At 41.3% G+C, this 17,800-nt stretch overlaps 2 protein-coding genes across 5 annotated transcripts in view; both read right to left on the minus strand.

Moving 5' to 3' along the window:
- Window position 1: 1 nt before the first annotated feature.
- On the minus strand, window positions 2–8,249 carry SETD9 (SET domain containing 9). Of its 4 annotated transcripts, none has more exons than XM_052670469.1 (6): window positions 8,014–8,249; window positions 7,514–7,881; window positions 6,555–6,678; window positions 5,549–5,664; window positions 4,248–4,353; window positions 2,261–2,378 (listed from the first exon to the last, which is right to left on the minus strand). In XM_052670469.1, exons 1-6 carry the CDS (start codon window positions 8,136–8,138, stop codon window positions 2,291–2,293), a joined length of 927 nt encoding a protein of 308 aa, XP_052526429.1. In that variant the 5' UTR covers window positions 8,139–8,249; the 3' UTR covers window positions 2,261–2,290. The 4 variants fall into 4 exon arrangements, with proteins under 4 accessions (XP_052526427.1, XP_052526429.1, XP_052526426.1 ...); XM_052670466.1 differs by having other exon boundaries at window positions 8,024–8,227; XM_052670467.1 differs by lacking the exons at window positions 2,261–2,378; window positions 4,248–4,353 and adding an exon at window positions 2–901 and having other exon boundaries at window positions 8,024–8,227.
- A 1,450-nt stretch (window positions 8,250–9,699) lies between these two features.
- MAP3K1 (mitogen-activated protein kinase kinase kinase 1) overlaps window positions 9,700–17,800 on the minus strand; it is a 57,420-nt gene continuing 49,319 nt past the window's right edge. Inside the window, 6 exon segments of the mRNA XM_052670403.1 lie at window positions 9,700–12,320; window positions 13,667–13,798; window positions 14,249–14,391; window positions 15,363–15,494; window positions 16,519–16,681; window positions 17,599–17,751. Of these exon segments, the coding sequence (XP_052526363.1) occupies window positions 12,171–12,320; window positions 13,667–13,798; window positions 14,249–14,391; window positions 15,363–15,494; window positions 16,519–16,681; window positions 17,599–17,751 (873 nt within the window). The 3' untranslated portion in view covers window positions 9,700–12,170.

Genomic DNA, 17,800 nt, shown 5'->3' on the forward strand with positions numbered 1-17,800 from the left:
TTACTTGTAAAGCTTTTCATGCATCTGTCCTTAAAGTGAGTTTCTGATCTTAGGCAGCTGCTCACTCTGGCAGGCACGTTTCCCTCTTCTGTAGGCCTGTTTCTCCAGAGCACCTGCAGCTCTCCTGCTGGGTTTGTCAGCTCAGCTCCTCTGATTTTCCAAGCATTTGAACTTTTCTGCCATCCCAAATCAACAGGGAATTCAGGGAGCAACTTAAGCTCTTGGAGAATTACCACTGCAGCTGTTACAAGCTTCACCTTTGCAGTTAAGAAGTCAAAAGTCAGAGCTGAGCTGGCTGACCTTCCTCCAAAGGTCCTGCTGAGACTGGCTGCGTGCCTCTTGCTGGTAATGCCCTGTTAGGAATTCCAATGAGATTAAAATAATCTTTCAAGAGATACAGCTCACTCCAATAACAGGGTATTGGCTGGTAAGTGGCCACTCGGAAAGCGCTGGTGCTGTACCTGAGATGGAACAATGCTGGACACAGGCACTGATGGGAGGCTGAGCTGGGGAGCAGCACAGCAGAAAAGTATCTGCAGGAGCTGTTGCCAGTAGCTCAGCATGAGCCTGCAGTGTGCCCTGGCAGCCAAGGAGTAAACTGCATCTTGTGGTGCACAGCCAGATGGGCAGGAAATCTCTGAAGACCCCTTCCAACTTAACTATTCAATTCTATTCTACAACCACCAGCAGGCAGATAACGATAGCTGATGCCAGTTTCAGGCCAGATTATGCTTTCTCATGCGTATGATCCATCCTTAAAGCAGGCTGCCAGGTGTCAGTATTTGAGCAAGGAGAAACCAGTGCCACACATCCTCTTAGGTGCCGTGCAGTCTGCACTTCATCTCTGCAATCCTCCACTGCTTTGTTCACATCCAGAGGGCAGCCACTTCAAGAAAGCACTCTAAACAAAATAGTTGTAAAACTAAGTTCCACAGTCATCACATAGGAGCATACCTTTAGATAATTTTAAAATTATTAACAGGTGTGGATTGAGAGAGCTGAACTAACCTGCGCCCTTGAGCAACAGCATCTCAGCCCGGAGAAACATGAAGAGTGCTGCATTTCTAGTATACACAGAGCACTGCTCCCCACGTAACCATGAACCTGCTCAGCTCTGCAGCACTGCAGAGCTCTACAGACTGAGATGAGGAAGGGGCCCTGTTCAGCAGAGAAGGGGTCTTCAGAGCGATGAGCAATGAGCTGCAGACTGGAGTTCACCGATAGCTCTGACTTGCTACCACACCACAAAGTCACAGTAAGAGCCACCACTGTATCTCAAAGTAGTCACAGCTGAAGGGAGAGGCTCTTCATGACAGCACCACAACTATATATTAACAGTTCTGAAAGGTTTTATAAAAGGAAACTGCCTACACTGAAACACTTTGTGAAAGGAGACATGCACCAAAGGGAGTGAAATCAACTCCATGAAAACCAGAACAAGAAACTACTGAGAATTATTTGGGGAACGCTTGTTGAGAAGAATAATTTTCAGAAATTGTGCCCATTGTAAGCATGGGAAACAAAACAGAAAAATATCAAAACTGCGTCATGGTGAGCACTGCAGTGGTCTATCTTCTTCCTGCTAGGTGACATGATGCTGTATTTGGATGACCATGAGAACACCAGTGGTAACACTGATGTTTCAACTGTTGCAGAGTGGTGCTAAGACAGAGCCAAGCACTCCTCAGCCTCAGCAACGAGCTGGGAAGAGACAGAACCCACACAGCTGACCCAAACTGGCCCAATACCCTGCGATATCCCACTGAACAATAGCTCCAGAGGACTTGGCTGGGAGGCAACTGCTGGTTGGCCAGTGATTGGGCATCCATCAGCAGGTGGTGAGTAACTGACTGTGCATTACTCATTTTGTATATCATTTTCTATTTTTTTTTTTTTTCCCATTCTTGTTCTGTCTTACTGTATAGTCTTTATTTCAACCCACAGATTTTAGCTTTTTCCCCCATTCTTTCCCTGATCCTGTTATGTAGCCTGCAGCAAGGAACCACAACACCGTTAGAGACAACTGTGTAAAACACAAGATTAAATGCCATTAACTTAACATTTTCACTTGCTGAAGCTATTGTACAGACAGTTGAAAGCAATAAACATACAAGTTAGCTGCAAATCCAACAAGTTGAGCCTCCACCACGGCATCAGTGTGGAGAAACTCAGGGAAACATAGGCCTGCAGCCTGATTTCTAAATGCTGAAATTACAGCTCATTGTGCAAAAATGCTTACAAACTTGAGGTACACAAATGGTATTTTACTGACTATTTAAAATTTATTACTTCAATTGACAATAGTGTAGTAATTAGAAAAAAGTTCTTCTCCTTGCTTGATGTCTCTGAGAGTGACAAGCACTACGCACCTCAGGTGACTGAAAAGCAAAACATGGAAATACACAATTAGATACCAAGGAGGGTATGAAAACAACTCTGAAATATAGGCAAACAGATTCAAAACCAACGCCAAGAAAAAGTGCAGTCAGTGTGGGTATGCAAGTAAAATTTCTATTTGCACAATTACTCAGAAAAAAAATGAATTAATCAAGATAGAGGAAAACCTTATGCACCAAAGTTAACGTAGCAGAAAACACTCTATTAGATGTGCACACTCACACGTACCAGTCAGCTAAAGCCACTCTCACTGACACAAAACCCAGAAAGACAGCTCTGAACTACAACAAATAACCTGCTGGGATGCACAGCAATGAGTGAACTTTCCAAAAACCCCAAGATGAAATCAACGGCTGCTGAACAGTCTTCTCATAGAACAAGTTAGAAATCTGTCTGTAATTTCCTGCAAGACTCATTAAGAAAATGATCATGTCCTGGAGCTGAAAAATCTGTTCTAGGAAAGAGGGTACATTCTTCTGAGGAACATTAAAGCAAAGAACAGCATCATTCCAAATAATCTCCACTGTTAAAAAAGTGAGACCATTCTGAAACAAATTAACCAACATCGAAGATAAACAAGTGCTAAGAACTCTTCTACAATAGGGAATGGTTTAGAAATTAGATTAGCAATGTCATTAGAACTGTATTTATCAGCATCAGATGGAAGAACGCACAGAGGAGAGGATGGGATCACTTCCCTAGTAGCTGGGCACCAGCAGAACTGATAAGACAATATTTTCTTGGACTGATCACAAAGAGTACAGCAAATTTCCCCACCATGAAGCAGCCCAATAGCTTAATTTTCCTCACTGTGCTTTCACACTTTAAGTACAAAACCCATGGTTTCTTAAAGTTCGTATCACCTCTTCTTTTACTGGCATTTCTTTATTTATCTGCAGTTTACAAGTGCACATTTAGCCTTGGCTCAATAAAGTCTATGATCAGTCAGAAGAACCATTTTTCCAATATGCACCATAACTCTCAACAACCAAATTTCAGAGTTTTAAAATAGAAACAGAATTAGATTAAAAGGCTGAAATGCCTACGAAGTCCTTACACAATCTTTAGATAAAGAGAACTGTGGTTCCCATAGGAGCAACTGGACCAAAAAGGGCAAATTCTTTAGTGTTCAAATTCAGAACCAACATTACGACTCAATTCTTCACAGCTTGAAAGGTATTCTTGACTATGTCATTGTATAGGACACTCCCTTCCACAGAGCTCCATATCTAATTGTCACTTTTTCCTCACAGCTCCAACCAAAAATCTGTCAAAGCTTTCAAAATATTTTAAGTTCCAAAAGCGATGGGATTTCAGTTTATACCAAGAATGCCTTAATTGCATAATATAACCAGAAGGCATATGCCTTTATGCTGCACAGCATTTAATTTGTCTCACTACAAATTCCTTTCAGATTCCTCAGCTGTTCCATAAGCAGAAGACCTGGAGAACAGGAGTGAGAAGCTCAAGTCTCAGCAGCCTTAGAAGAGCTTTGACTGGTTGCAAGTTACTAACTAAACTTGAAACACATACTGAAAAGCCTCATTTCTGTTACATAAATGAAATATAAGTAGAGCTTAATGGGATTCTGGAAAATCCCACTGTAGTGGTAAGATCACTGCTTGTAAAATAGTGCAGTCAGAGCTATATTGGTCTCTTCTGCAAACACAGAAAAAAAAGAACAGAAGGAACAGCCTTGTAAGTTACTTTGAATGCATCTATTCAAAGAGCTAAATCTTCCTTACCATCTTCTCATGGTCTAATATTCCCTTCAAACACGTTTTCCTTTTTCACACATGCAGTATGCTTTCTATCACACAAATCTACGAGCTCTTTGACTCACTGCTAACCTCTCTATCTCGTGGCTGTAGAGGATGTTTGGAAGGTACTGTTTCAGTTCTATAGGAAAATGTCTTGGCACATCAAACTCCTGATAACATACATTGGCTGCTTTTTCTAGAAAAAAAAGAAAAAATTGATTTTATAATGCTCAGTAAGTCTTAGATAGGAGTAAGAGATAAGTAAATACTGCAAAGATACCAGATGCTTCACATCATCTGAAAAGCACGCCCCTCACAAGAGCTACTACACTCATCTGGAGTCCTGCTCTGAATTTGCACAAAAGATACACAACCAGCTATTGAAGGTTGCCTTATTCTCACCACAATAAACAGGATGACTGACTTAAGGATAGAGGTGAGGGGGTAAAGCACACACAGCACCAGGGACAGTTTACAGTGTTGATGATATCTATGACAATATTTACTGATAATGTTAAAAAAAAAAAAAAAAAAGTATCTAGGAGATGACGATTATTTTGACAAATTATGTTGCAAAGACAGTCATGGAGAAAATCACTACCTGTGCAGAAGCAAAAAGGGAATTTTCCTTACACGAACACGGGGCACAGAAAAAACGGGTAAATGTGAGAGCTTTGCCTTCATGCCAGTTAGTCTGTGGTTCATAGCCCAGAAACTCTTCTCTCTGTTGCATGGGCAGCAGTTATAATGCAAGCTTTGAAAGCCTCTTACAGACTAGGGATAGCAGCCATTAAACTTTCTGTACCCCTTGATCATCTGCATGAGTCACTTGTTTCAAACCCCCAAATATGTAAGGGCCAACACATACTGCAAGGCAGAAAAAACAACATAAAAGCTCTCTTCACGTCCCACTGCTGTAACACTTATTATTAGAACTTGTACACTCCTTTCTTATGCTGTTCTTCTTAAACAGCATAAGTTTGCCAAACTGTACAGTTTGCCAAACTGTACAGTGACAAAAGATGTCACTTCATGTGTGGTTTTCTCAGTCAGTCTCATGGAACGGTACTGAGGAACTCCATCTGTAACTCTGTGTACTGCCTCAGTCCAGAACTTTTTTGCCAGATATCCTTTCTCACTGAGTTGCATTTTTCACTCTGCTTATCCTTACGGAGACATCAGGGGAGTCAGCAAGAAAAGCTCACGGATGTTTGAAGGGTTATTGCACTGAGGGATTCTGATGCCCAGATCTCACAAAAGACCTCCTAAACAATTTCCTGAGTCTTAAGCAGCATTTCTGCACCCCATCACCCATCAGTATCTGATTCTGTGCACCAACTGCAAAATAGTCTATTCCCACGCAAACAAAGCCAACCCTTGCAGTGACTTACCATAGGAGCAGTTGTTCACATACTGTCCCACCGCCAGTGGGTTTTGTGGAGCAGCTGTGAGCCAGCTTACGTCGCTCATCTGAAAGGGGCCAAGCTGATCCCTCCAGCTGCAAGACCTGAAAGGACCCACAGCGTTAACATGTTTCACCACTCCTTCCTTACCACAGAATGTGTGCTTCCACCTGTAGAAACAGCCATCTGGAAGCAAGGGAGAGCAATGCCTTGGTCACACCTTTAAGGTACATTTAAACCTCCCACCAGCACACAGCAACTCTCAGATGCCAGCAGAAAAAGTGTGAAAACACCATACCAGAAATGTACATCACGCTTCATCATCACAGGAACAGCAATACATATTGCTGATCTCCGAAGTTGTGAAGGCTCATTACAGCATCAACAACAAATTTGTTCTTGGTTTTCAAAGCCGATATCAGCTAGCCCTTATTTTAGGTCTTTTTTTTGCTTGTGACTAAGTTTATCTGCATGCTGTATTAGAACACAAAAACTGCTCCACAAGAATTCTGCAAGTTGCATTTAAGATAAGATAGAGCAGTCCAGTCAGCTTCATGCTTACTCCAAAGGCTGCTGCTCCCTCAACGTGCTGTCCATCTGCAGCCCCAACATGGAGTTGCCAGATTCAGCCTTCTGTTGTTACCAAGTCCATACAGAAGCTGTTTTTCTCCATCCACTAAGCAGATTTTATTGAAGAGAATTTTTAAAAAAAATTATGCTATGTTCTGTTTCTATTAACTCTTTTCATTATAAGAAACTGCCTCTTTAAGACCCCTTTCATCAAAATGCTTCTTGTTGGTATTACAGATGGGACCCAGGTACGTAACATCACAAGCAGCAGCCCTTACCCTTGTGCTGTTTGTTTCAAGAGATACACAGAACTGGATAACATTTCAAATAAAACTCAAACTAGGGTACGCCAAGAGAATGGACACTATCTGCACTACCTTTCAAAATTCCATTTTGAATACCTTTCCCCTATTTGAGTGCTTACCTGTACACTGATCTTGACAGTCCTTTATCATTCCCATCAATAAGAATACCATCTATACACCTAAAAATAAATGGATTGCCAAGCGACTGGAAAAAGATGGGCTCATGCTTTCTGTACACTGTACCTGTTGCAAGACAGATATGATTATTTCAGAAGAAAATAAGAACAGATCCAAACGTCTTCCGGCCTCCTCTGTACAGAAACTCAAGAGACACTTCAAGAGGAGCGTGAGATCAATTCTCCCAGCTGAGACTCTAAGACATTGCCTTAAAGCCTCCAAGCATTTAGATACATCTTTCTGCAGTAAGAAAGACCTGCGTCAGAGGAGATAATCCAAAGGGAAGGCGTTGTGGGAAAGCATGAAGGAGGACTGTGCACAGTATTTGTGAGTGGCAGATAAAGCACCACAGCCAAGCGACCTGCTTCAGAAGGTAATGACAGAATTACAGATCATTTTCAGACATGTAAGCAAATAAAGTTCCAAGGAATGAGCAGCAGGAGCGGAAGAGTGCATGTTTGTAATGATGCTTATGGCAGAGCTCCAGTAAACGAGAGCTTCAGTTTCACTCTCCAGGAGGTACGTGTCTGCTCATCTGTCAGGACACCTCTGAGCCGTCTTTTTCAGACATGCATACAAAATAGAAACCCCAAGGAATTAACCTACGCTGCTCAAGCTGTTCCCACCCATTTGTGTTTAAAGAATCTAGAACAACTTATCCAGCAACGTTACGACCTGGAACAACGAAAGGCCGTTTGATTTTCCTACAAATAAAATTCCCTCCCACCCCTGACACACTTTGCTTTCTTCAAAAACCTACACGGAAATACCCTCACCCATCCCAACCTGCGCTGTTGTTACAGAAGCAAAACCTGTGAAATAAAAGTCAGTACAGAACTTCGGCATTCTGGTGAGATGGCTGGAAATGACGTGAACTCAATCAACCAGAAAGCCTCATTACCGGGATACATGGCCACAACCGCCCCTTTCGGCACAAAGCCCTTGCTAACGAAGACTCCGGTCCCGGCAGAAAGCAGGGAGCTGCGGTCCCGAGTGACGCTGAACCCCAGCGTCCGAAACAGGACCTCCTCCGGGCCGAGCAGCGCCTGCCGGCTCTGGCGGCTCCGCGAACTCCCAGCGTCCGGCTGCAGCTCATCGGACCGTAACTGCGCGTACCTCCGCCTAACGGCGGGCAGCAGGGGCAGCGCCGGCACCTGCCTGCCGAAGTCGTTCACAAACAGCGCTGTAAATACTTTCAGCAGCGTTTCTAAGACGTCTTCGTCGGGGATTATTTTGTCCTGGGAGCTTTCAGGAACGTACCGAAGCGTCCTGTAAAGAAACAAAGAAAACGAAAACCTTATGAGACTGCGCTTTTCTTAAATAGGATGCAGAACGGCTGTCCGCACAGCTGCTGTAAACAGACCGGCGGCCCCGGGCAGCACCGCCTCGGCCGCACCCCGCCCCTCCTCACCTGCGCTGGCGGCGGACATTGAAGGCCAGCCAGGGCACGAAGCGGTACTTGTAGGCGTTCCAACGCCGCCGCAGGCCGCGCAGCACCACCATGCCGGTCCCCACGCCTCCCACATCCGCGCTCTGCCGGCGGAGCCCTGCAGCGCGGCGTTATTTGCACGCGGAGCTGCTACCGGCGGTGGCGCGGGACGGTCAGCGCGCTGAGCGCGGCCTGGCGCGGGGCGGGACGTGCGCGTGCCGGAAGATCTCGGCGCGGTGCGCGAAGGGAGGGCGGGGAGACGGAGCGTACGTCCGAGTGCACCGCTAGCGTAAGGGGTGGAACGGCCTGTCCTCAGGGGAAACGCGAGTCACGAGAAAACTGCGCCGTGCTCTTTCCTGCCTCGTAAAGCACGAAGGCCTTCCTCTGGAACCGATCTCCGCGCCCGGGTTGCGAACGGTGGCTCCTGCGGGGCTCTGCCGCTCCGGGGCTGCGCTGCCTCCGCCTCCTCTTGCAGCGGCACGCGGGCTCGGCCTCCCTTCTCTCGCTGGGGGTCTGCTGCCCCGAGACCTGTCTTCGGATGCTGCTTCCCCCCTGCAGCTGTAGCTGTGGGCTGCTGCCGTCCAGAGAACGCTGACGAGGAGCTGGCGTTGGGAATTGCTTTTGGGCACTGCAGAGAGAAGAAAGGCTGCCGGGACACGCAGCCCCCACGCCCGAGGTCAGGGTGCTGCCAGGCCCAGCAAGAGACAGGCAGAACCCGCTTCCCATGGCAGAAGCTTGCATGCATAAATACGTCACCTCTTGCTTTACTCCGCATGGCCTTCAGTTCTGTTTCTGGCGCTGCAATTCTCTTCGAGCGCAGAAACCGCGCGAGGGCGTTACGCGGACTGAAACGAGGCGGCCAAGCGCCGCGAGAGCCGCCCTCGTTGTCTGTGCCGAGCGCTTCTCTGCCATCTTCTGGGCTTCCTCGGCAACGACGCTGGAAACGCCTCTCGCCCCCTGAAATTCAAAGCCGTGTGCCTTAATGGGAGAATAATACACGGACACAGTATGCTGCGGCTCCTAAAAAAGGAAGATTGTCGATTCGCTCAGCAAGGAATGCTGCCCGCTGAGCAGGCCGTAAGGGGAGGCGTGTGTGCTGAACAGCCCTGCCTACCTGCAGCCGTCTGTAAAATAGCAATTCTAGCATCATTCTCAGCAAATAAACCACAACGAGCATAACCTACTATTTGCTGCTGGAAGAGCTGAATACAGCTTTTGCAAACGAAGACGTTTCCTGGCAGTAAATGCTGCTTCAGCTCCCTGCTGAAGTTGTTGAAAAGGAATGCAACACTCAAAACTTACCTGTTACTCCACTTTTGTCATATATTTTCTTTCTTGACACATCATTTAATGCATTTTCCAGCTTTCAAAAACCATAATTTAACAGAAGACGACTGCCAGGTTTTTCTGGAAACAAGTGATGAGGAACAGAGAGACTGATCAAATTAAACATATCTGGGGGGAAAAAAAAGGCAGCTGAAACAAGCCTTAGCATTGTAATGCATTGTCATACATACATATCAGCCCATACTCGTTCATATGCTTAATTTAATATTAGGCACTGTACAGGAGATGTGTGTATAAACAGATGGACCAGAAACACTTTATTCATATTGGTAAACTCAAATTAGTTAAATTAGAAACAACGAAAGACAAAATTTGTTCAAAAACTTTTATTTACTATAAAGACAAGAACACCAAAATAGGTACAAATTATACTATATAAAATTGGTTCAATGGGGTAAAAACTTTTAATTAAAATATCTTGATATATTTAAAATAACAAAGGATACAATGAAGCCAAATTTCTTAACCCAGAGATTTCTGTAAAATTTGCTTGCACAGTAAGGTGCTAATAGAAGTTAGCCCTTAAGCCCTGGAAATCTTAGGAATCAGACACATAGCAAATATAATTTCATTGTGAAAGTGAACTTTGGTAGAAGAAAATCTATAGGACACCTGAGGTAGTAGAAAATGGAATAAACAGCAGTAGACGTTATTTACAACTTAAGTACCAAATAACATTAAGAACACAAAAAATAATTACACAATACAATTTTCAGTCCAGCTTTGATCCAAAGAAAATAAGAATATTACATCACATCTGCATTTTAAAAACACCACAGTTACCAGCAAGCTGAGGGAAACGCAAACAAACTCAAACAAAATGCATTTGGACAGCTAGAGGCAGTTTGAGTTTGAAATGTGGTAGGCATGGTGATCTACAAAGTAATACTGATTAGCTGAGGTTCATCAGTTTATACAGTTTACAGATCTGCCAGAAACAGGATTAATCTGACAACTGATCTTCCAGTACATGAATTGGCAAGAGTGCATCCTTTAAAGCTTGCACATAAGAAAGACTTGGAAACAATCTTATTAGAATGAGAAATTCTAAAGTGGTCAAAAAAAAAAAAAAAAAAAAGTCAAGTACAAAACAGTTAGAGCTACCAAACTTCACATTTCGGTATTATTTTTTTTAACTCTTCAAAGTCTGCCAATCTTCCAAAACAAAGGAATGTAAAATTTCCAAAAGGAACACAATCACAACTAATGACACTGCTTTCTTTTTTTACTGTTTAGAATGAGCACTATCATTCCTGTAAACTTATCTTTAAGATGTTTCACTTCCAATTTGTATCGTACATTTTTAAATGTACTGTAGCTTATTTAGTTTATCCTGAGTCTTTGAAAAATAACCAATTCTGTTTCAGCCCAACAACTTAACTGGCTTCTGAAGAGTTAAAACACGAACAGTATTTTTAAAGAATTAAACACAATCAATATTCGATTTAAAAAGATCCCCATCATAAAAAAGCAAAAGAAAAGCTGCCATTTTCCTTCAGAATTACATGCATCAGAATCTAAAAACCTGCCTTAAAAATAGTTTTAAAAATCTGTTTTAAAAACACACCTGCTAAAAACACAAGTTTTGCACTACAGGTGAAGCTTTACTTCACATTTTACTTTATCTTGCTTTTCAAGTCCAAGATCATTTCTTGATAAAATAAATACCTTTCTTAGGGTAATATTTTTTTTCCAACATTTTGAAATAAAATTATCACTAACAGCTACAGTAAATAGATGATGTATGGCAGAAGGAAAACAGCAGGTAAAACTTGTTATCATTGAAGAACTTGACCTCAAGGTTGTTACAGAAAGAATGAGATCTAGTGATAGCTGGCGCCTGCTCCCACCGAAGTACAGAACATCTGCAAACCTCAGTGGAAACAGAGTCTGGCACCTTTGACATAACTTCTGCATAATTTGCCATATGAAAAGAAGGCTCAACGACTTTTCACATGATTCAGAATCTAAATTGTTTCACGCAGAACAATCTTTATTATTTTTTAAATGAGCTATACCGTCAGAGCCTTAAACACTGACTTGAGGATGGCATTTCAGATTTCCAGCAAATCTGGTTTTAAAACTTGTGTCAGCAAGATGTTCAGTGACAGTTTGCATCTTTCTAAAGACTATTTTAAAATATCCCCATTACCTGAAAGTTAAAAATACAATGAAAACAGAAAACTTTAATTTCAAAAGAAATTACACAGCCAGCAGTAAATGCACAGTGAAAGACAACTGCCTGCTCTTACTTTAAGGAAGGCTTTTTTTGTTTTTTAAAGTATCCATCAACATTTTGATTTTTACACAGAGATTTGTATAGTCAAAGAGACAGATACAGAACTTCCTAGTTGCAGAATCCTCTGCTTACATCTACATGATGTGAAGCGGAACAGTGATTGTTATATTAAAATAGATCCTGAGCCCCTCAGCTGCTAATATTGCTGAAAAAGTGCTCCAAATAAAATAAAAATCACTTAAGTTGCTAAATAGTCATGCAGACTTAAAGAAAAATGCTTTTACATTGACACAGAGCCACGTGTTTGAAAAGGCACAGTTTACAAATCTCTGCAAAGTTGTGAAATGTTGCATACTGAGTTTAGGTAAAGATCTCCATTTGTCAATCACATATTTAGGTAGGGTCCTCCACTGGCCTTGAGTCCGGGATGTATCTGTCATCAAGGCCAGCAGAACAATACCAGTTGCTGTGCTTAGCTGCACTGCAAGAGAGTTATTCTATATACAGTAGCATCTTCGGTGTGTCCGCCTTACACGTAAGTGGCTACCATGTAGTACGGAAGACTGGGTGTTTCAGCAGCTCCCGCGATGGGGGTCTGTCCTGAGGTTGAAGTTCTAAACACCGGAGAGTCACATCCCTCAAGCCAGGAGACAGGTGCGAAGGGATTGATGGAGCAGTGGTTGCACTAGCAATCTGAACAGAGAGAAAACTCCTTTCAAGTCAGTGACTCTTCAGAGCCCCACCTCTTCCCCAGACAGTAAAAAGCTGGTCATTTTCAGCTGTTATGCTACACGCTTTTATCCGCTCAGCACAGTTCCCACTGCAGTTTATAGGGTTACATTAATTTCTGCCTCTCTATAAAATGGGTCTCAAGTTCCTTTTATGACTCTTTCCCCAACAACATGTGCTTGTCACAGACTGCCTCTCTCCTTGTACTCTTCTCTCATTTTTCTTCTAGCAATATTCTGCAGCAAACAATTGCAGGGCAGTTCATAAGAAGTGGCTCTCAGGCCACGGGTGTGGGTATTCGGAAGTCTACTCCTTGCCATTGGTGTTAACTGGCATAGCAGAAGCCAGCATGGAGACAGATTGTCCTTCAGGGTGGCAGCAGAAATGCAGTAAGGACAAAGAGAACATAACTAGCTTAACATATTATGTAATATCAGTTAAATCTTTCTGAGATGGAAGCAAGTTGCTCCCTATCATATTGATTTTTACCTTCTCTAGATCAGACTGAGAAATATGATGGAGAACACTTGAGTGTCACCATCAGATTCACAGACATCAACTCGTTAAGATGATTATCTCTCTTATTTAAATACTACCGTATTACTTCTGCTTCATGGAAACACTTTCTTTACTGATTCCAGTGGAGATGCTGATCACTTTCTTTACTTCTGTCAGTATTTTCTTCACTCATGCCTGGAGCTGAACTAGATTTTTAACTAATGATATATACATATGTATGTATATGTCTACATATGTCTATTTGGCTCTGGGCAGCCTGGTTTGTTAGTTGGCAAACCTGCACATAGCAGGGGGGTTGAAACTAGATGATTGTTTTGGTCCTTTTCAACCCAGGCCATTCTGTGATTCTATATATCTAATTGGTTTTACTAAGAAATGTGGATAGACTAGAAAAGGGAGGGACAACATTTTTTTATAGAATGGCATAATGGTAGGCAACTTTCAGCAAAACCTGGTCATGGAACACATTTTTCTGAAGGATGTTTCTCCCCTATGAAATATGAATATAAACACAAATGTTCTATAGTAGAAACACTTATTTTGCTTCCATATTTTGTAGGATCGTAAGAAACAGTTCAAACGCTTGACTCTAGGAAGATTTGATTAACTCTACTCCTATATGTGTGTTTTTTCTTTGCCTGTTGCATTAGTTATATTAGAATAAAGCTTTTTCTACATACTATTGTAGATGGCTCAGGAAGAAAAGTCATTAATCAAAATGATTAGTATGATGATATTAGTATTGCTTTTAGACAAATTGTTCAGCCCACTGTAGCAATAAAGAACCTTACCTTAAAGATCAGAGCAAGATGATTGGAGTGTTTCTCTGCGTTCCAGGGAGGTTTAGCACAAGCCATTTCTATAACAACACAGCCAACGCTCCACACATCACAGCTCCTACCATACTGCTGACCTCTCAGAACCTGCACAGAGAAATCATAGCCCAGTTTATCTACTGCAAAGTCTCCTAAGTTCAAGAAAAATAAATAAATAAATAAAAGCAACCACATGCATTCTGATCAACATTTTATTTTAACAGAGTGGTCAGTAAATGCCACTAAACTTACACAGAGAGCCAAAAATATAGTGCCTGACTGAAGGACCAATCAAACAATCTTGCAGTCTTTTGACCAAATGGTCATTTGTGCTTTCTTAACAATAATCATGAAAGGTCTTTCAACAAACCACTTACAACGATTTTGATAAGAAGGAGAAATCACTATTGCTATGTTGAAATCACTCCTACTCTTTAGAACTAGTATATTTAAAATTAACTAGAAGCATTTATAGCAGTTTCTATGTACTTGGCTGTATGAATCAGCTAACAGAACTCAAACAGCTTTTTGAAGTAATTTGCAAAACTGATTTCTTACCTCTGGGGCCATAAATGCAATAGTTCCCAACAACTGTCCCTGGAACTCCCCAGCACCAGTTCCTTTTGATGCCAACCTGGCTGCAGCTCCAAAATCAGCAATTCTTAATCTATGACCTGTGCTGTCAATTAGCAAATTGGCACCTGTCAACAGCATAATAAAAACACTGCTAGTTGGTTTTCTGTTAGGAGGCAAAGGCATGCACAGGCAGTTTTCCAATTTCAAGACTACGGATGTTCCTCACCCTCAGAACCAAGGAAATCTTACAGTCAAGGGTAAACGCAATATTGTCACTTTTTTGTTATGCACAAAACTGCTGAACACAGCTTGAGGCCAGATGAGATTCAGAAAAGCAGTCAAACTTTCAAAGTAGGGCAAACACAGAATTCTGCAACAATGTCTGGAGCACAAGCAACAAAAGAAAATGTCAACTTAGAACTCTGGAAGTTTTCACTGTCTGCAGCTATCTGTTGAAATTTAAACTTATTTCATCCTTAGCTAGATTGGAGATGTCTTAAAGAGAACTAGACAGCAAATAAAAGTTTTCCTGATTCAAGGAAGAATATTAAAAGGCAAGAGTGTTTACCCCTGTTATGTTGCTACCTATCTGGATCTGTTTCTTGTTTGTGGACAACTGTAGCAACATGAAAGGCAGAATTTTAATAGAACTGAGATTTTCCAATAAATTCCAAGTTGTGTTCAAACAGCACAACTATGTTTATGTTCGATTAGGATGACGAAAGAGATCCCAGAATGTTTTTATACATTGAAACCTGACTACTTCTGGCTTGTTCACAGACTGTAATGTAAATATTTGCCTTAATTTAACTAATTGATCTCTAAAGCTATATGGCAACTTTATATTTTATTTGAACAAATATCCAGAAAGCTGATTTCTTCCAAATAATTGGCACAAATAGCCAGCATCCCTAGGAATACTGTGAATGTTCTGATTAATTTCTGTTACAGTTTTTAAATACGATCAGACAAACCCAACAGAGATACAACTCTTGAGATGGCATCCAAGAGAAACAACAGGTCTCAAGCAAGAGACTTGCTTGAGAAGCTGCTTTCAAAACAGTATGCTTTAAAAAAAGTTTTAAGTAAATCTTACCTTTGACATCTCTGTGAATTATCTGATTCTCATGGAGGTAAGAAAGGCCACGTAACAGTTGTTCTGTGTAATTAATAATAACCGATTCTTTGAAGGCTCCATATTTACTCAACAAATGAGCAACTGATCCCCCTAGAAGAACAGAATATATCAACACTTCTATTTCGTGATATAGGAATGTGGTACTGCTTCCTAAAATTTGAGTTCTCTAGGTAAAAGAAACATGATTGACAACTTAATTACTTTCTGCCTGAAACTGTACATTCTATTATGATAGAGGTTTTTACACTTCCTGAAAAAAGAATTTTATTCTTAAGAAATGTACCAATTCTTTAATTATCAAGTACTGGCATGTAGATCATCAAGGATTTGGATTTTCCACTGTGCCCTTCCAAGTAATATAAAATAACTCAGCACTGAGCGATGTAAAGACAGCTCCTGACAACTCATTACCGAAGTAATATTATTTCAGGAAAGAAAATTTACAATCAGCAGTGCAGAAAATAACACATACTTGAATTTTGCTTGTTAGCACTCTGGTATTGCTAAGTGGTTTATGTGAAAGAAAGTAAGTTAAGGAGCAATGCTTTCTTTCATGAGAGAGAAGCATGTGTAACACACTAAATGTATTCTTGATAACCAGACTGTAACAATTTAATTCAAGTCATAAAATAAAGCTCCTTCTCAAAAAAAAAAAAAAAAAAAAAAAGATATAAAACTTTTTCCATGCTATATACAATAGCAAGAAGAAAATACTACTAAATTAACACTTAACAGATTTAACATTTGAATGTTTTTTTTTCCTGAAGCATATTTACTTGCTGCCTACCATTAGAAATTTACTGTAGGTTCGCAAATGCCTTTGCATTTTCCTCACACAATTTTAAATAAAGGAAAATGTAATAATATTTCTTAGGGGCTCTCAACTGCAAGTTAGTCACAGAAAATTCCCAATTTAAAAAAAAAGATTCCCGGTAAGAATACTGCTTAATCTGTATTATACAAACTTTCCTTTTCAATCAGCACAAATCTTTAAATCAATAATGAAAAAATAGTTTTGCAAACTAATGCAATCCATGGAATATTTTGCGGTATGAAAGTATTTAGTTTCAAGCCATTCAATACTTTCATTATTTTTTCACATGTAGCTTTTTACCTGCCATCCATTCAATAAAGAGGTTATAGTTGCTCTTCTCACATGTAGCACCCAACATGCGAATAATATTAGGATGGTTTAGATGACTCATCATCCGTATCTCCTCCCTGAGTGCTTCCACTACCTCTTCTTGCTCAGATGATGTGTTCCTGACATATGTCACCTGTTTTGAAATACGACATTCAGATTTATCTTATATAACTGCCAGTTCTGTATTTGTGCCCCGTCCTCCTGCCCACTGGTAAAGCAATGAGAGCGGATGTCTTTCCATCTCTGCTCAGTACCCAAAAGCTGCAAGTGTTCTTTTAAAGAATTTCAAGTCCCTTCAGCTGAGAATAAATCTCCATGTGAGACAGCCATAGAGAAGTAAGACCAATCTTCTGGTCCTACCAGCAGAATCCCTGCAGTGGAGAAATTTCCCTCTTCACTTTCCTGCTTGAACTAAGCTATATATTGCAAAATGTGTATTAGAAAGTACTGTATTTCTTAAAATCAGAATAACAATAATAAAATGAAAATATTATGTTAATACCATGCATAGAGTTTGTATTATGTGTTAGGTGACAAATGACAGCAGAAGACACGAGCAGTTTGTGAGAGGACAAGGATTTAAAATATATAAGGTGAATATTATATCAAGAGAGCTGGGATTGTTTAGTCTGGAGAAGAGGAGGCTCAGAGGAGACCTCGTTGCTCACTGCACTCTACAACTTCCTGAAGGGAGGTTGTGATGGAGAGGAGTTTGGCCTCTTTTCCCAGGCAACAAACAGGATCCAGGGAAATGGCCGCAAGTTGTGCCAAAGGAGATTTAGCTTAGACATAAGGAAGAACTTTTTCTCTCAGAGAGTGGTCAGGCACTGGAATGGCTGCTCAGAGAGGTGGTGGAGTCGCCGTCCCTCGCAGTGTTCAAAGGCATCTGGATGAGGAGCTACACGATACAGTTTAGTTGCTTATGGTAGCAATGGTAATGGGAGGATAGCTGGACTCTTGTAGATCCTTTCCAATCTTGTGATTCCATGGTTCTATAATATCCCACAGAAACACTGAAGCAGAATATGTTCAAGAATGTGAAATATTTACCTGTTTTACAGCCATTAATGTCCCTGTTCCTACATCTTGAGCTTGGTAACAGGAAGAGAAAGCTCCAAGACCAATTTGCTGACCTTTAAGCCATTCTGCATCTTCCCTGTAATGATGCTTTGCTTTGGTATGTCCAGGCAGAGTTTCTGGTGTCTGCAAGTTACATTCCAAATCATTTACTTGTTTATTAGCATGCATCTAC

Source organism: Tympanuchus pallidicinctus, unplaced genomic scaffold (assembly GCF_026119805.1).
Source record: "Tympanuchus pallidicinctus isolate F22 unplaced genomic scaffold, pur_lepc_1.0 scaffold9, whole genome shotgun sequence".
NCBI lineage: Eukaryota > Metazoa > Chordata > Aves > Galliformes > Phasianidae > Tympanuchus > Tympanuchus pallidicinctus.

Bases quoted from the DNA above. Each gene is read 5' to 3' on its own strand.
- SETD9 (XM_052670469.1), bottom strand. From the start codon at position 8,138: ATGTGGGAGGCGTGGGGACCGGCATGGTGGTGCTGCGCGGCCTGCGGC. The intron at 7,882-8,013 runs GCGGGGTGCGGC...GTTTCTTTACAG, and splicing joins GCCAGCGCAGGTGAGGAGGG to GACGCTTCGGTACGTTCCTG. The intron at 6,679-7,513 runs GTAATGAGGCTT...GTCTTGCAACAG, and splicing joins GGTTGTGGCCATGTATCCCG to GTACAGTGTACAGAAAGCAT.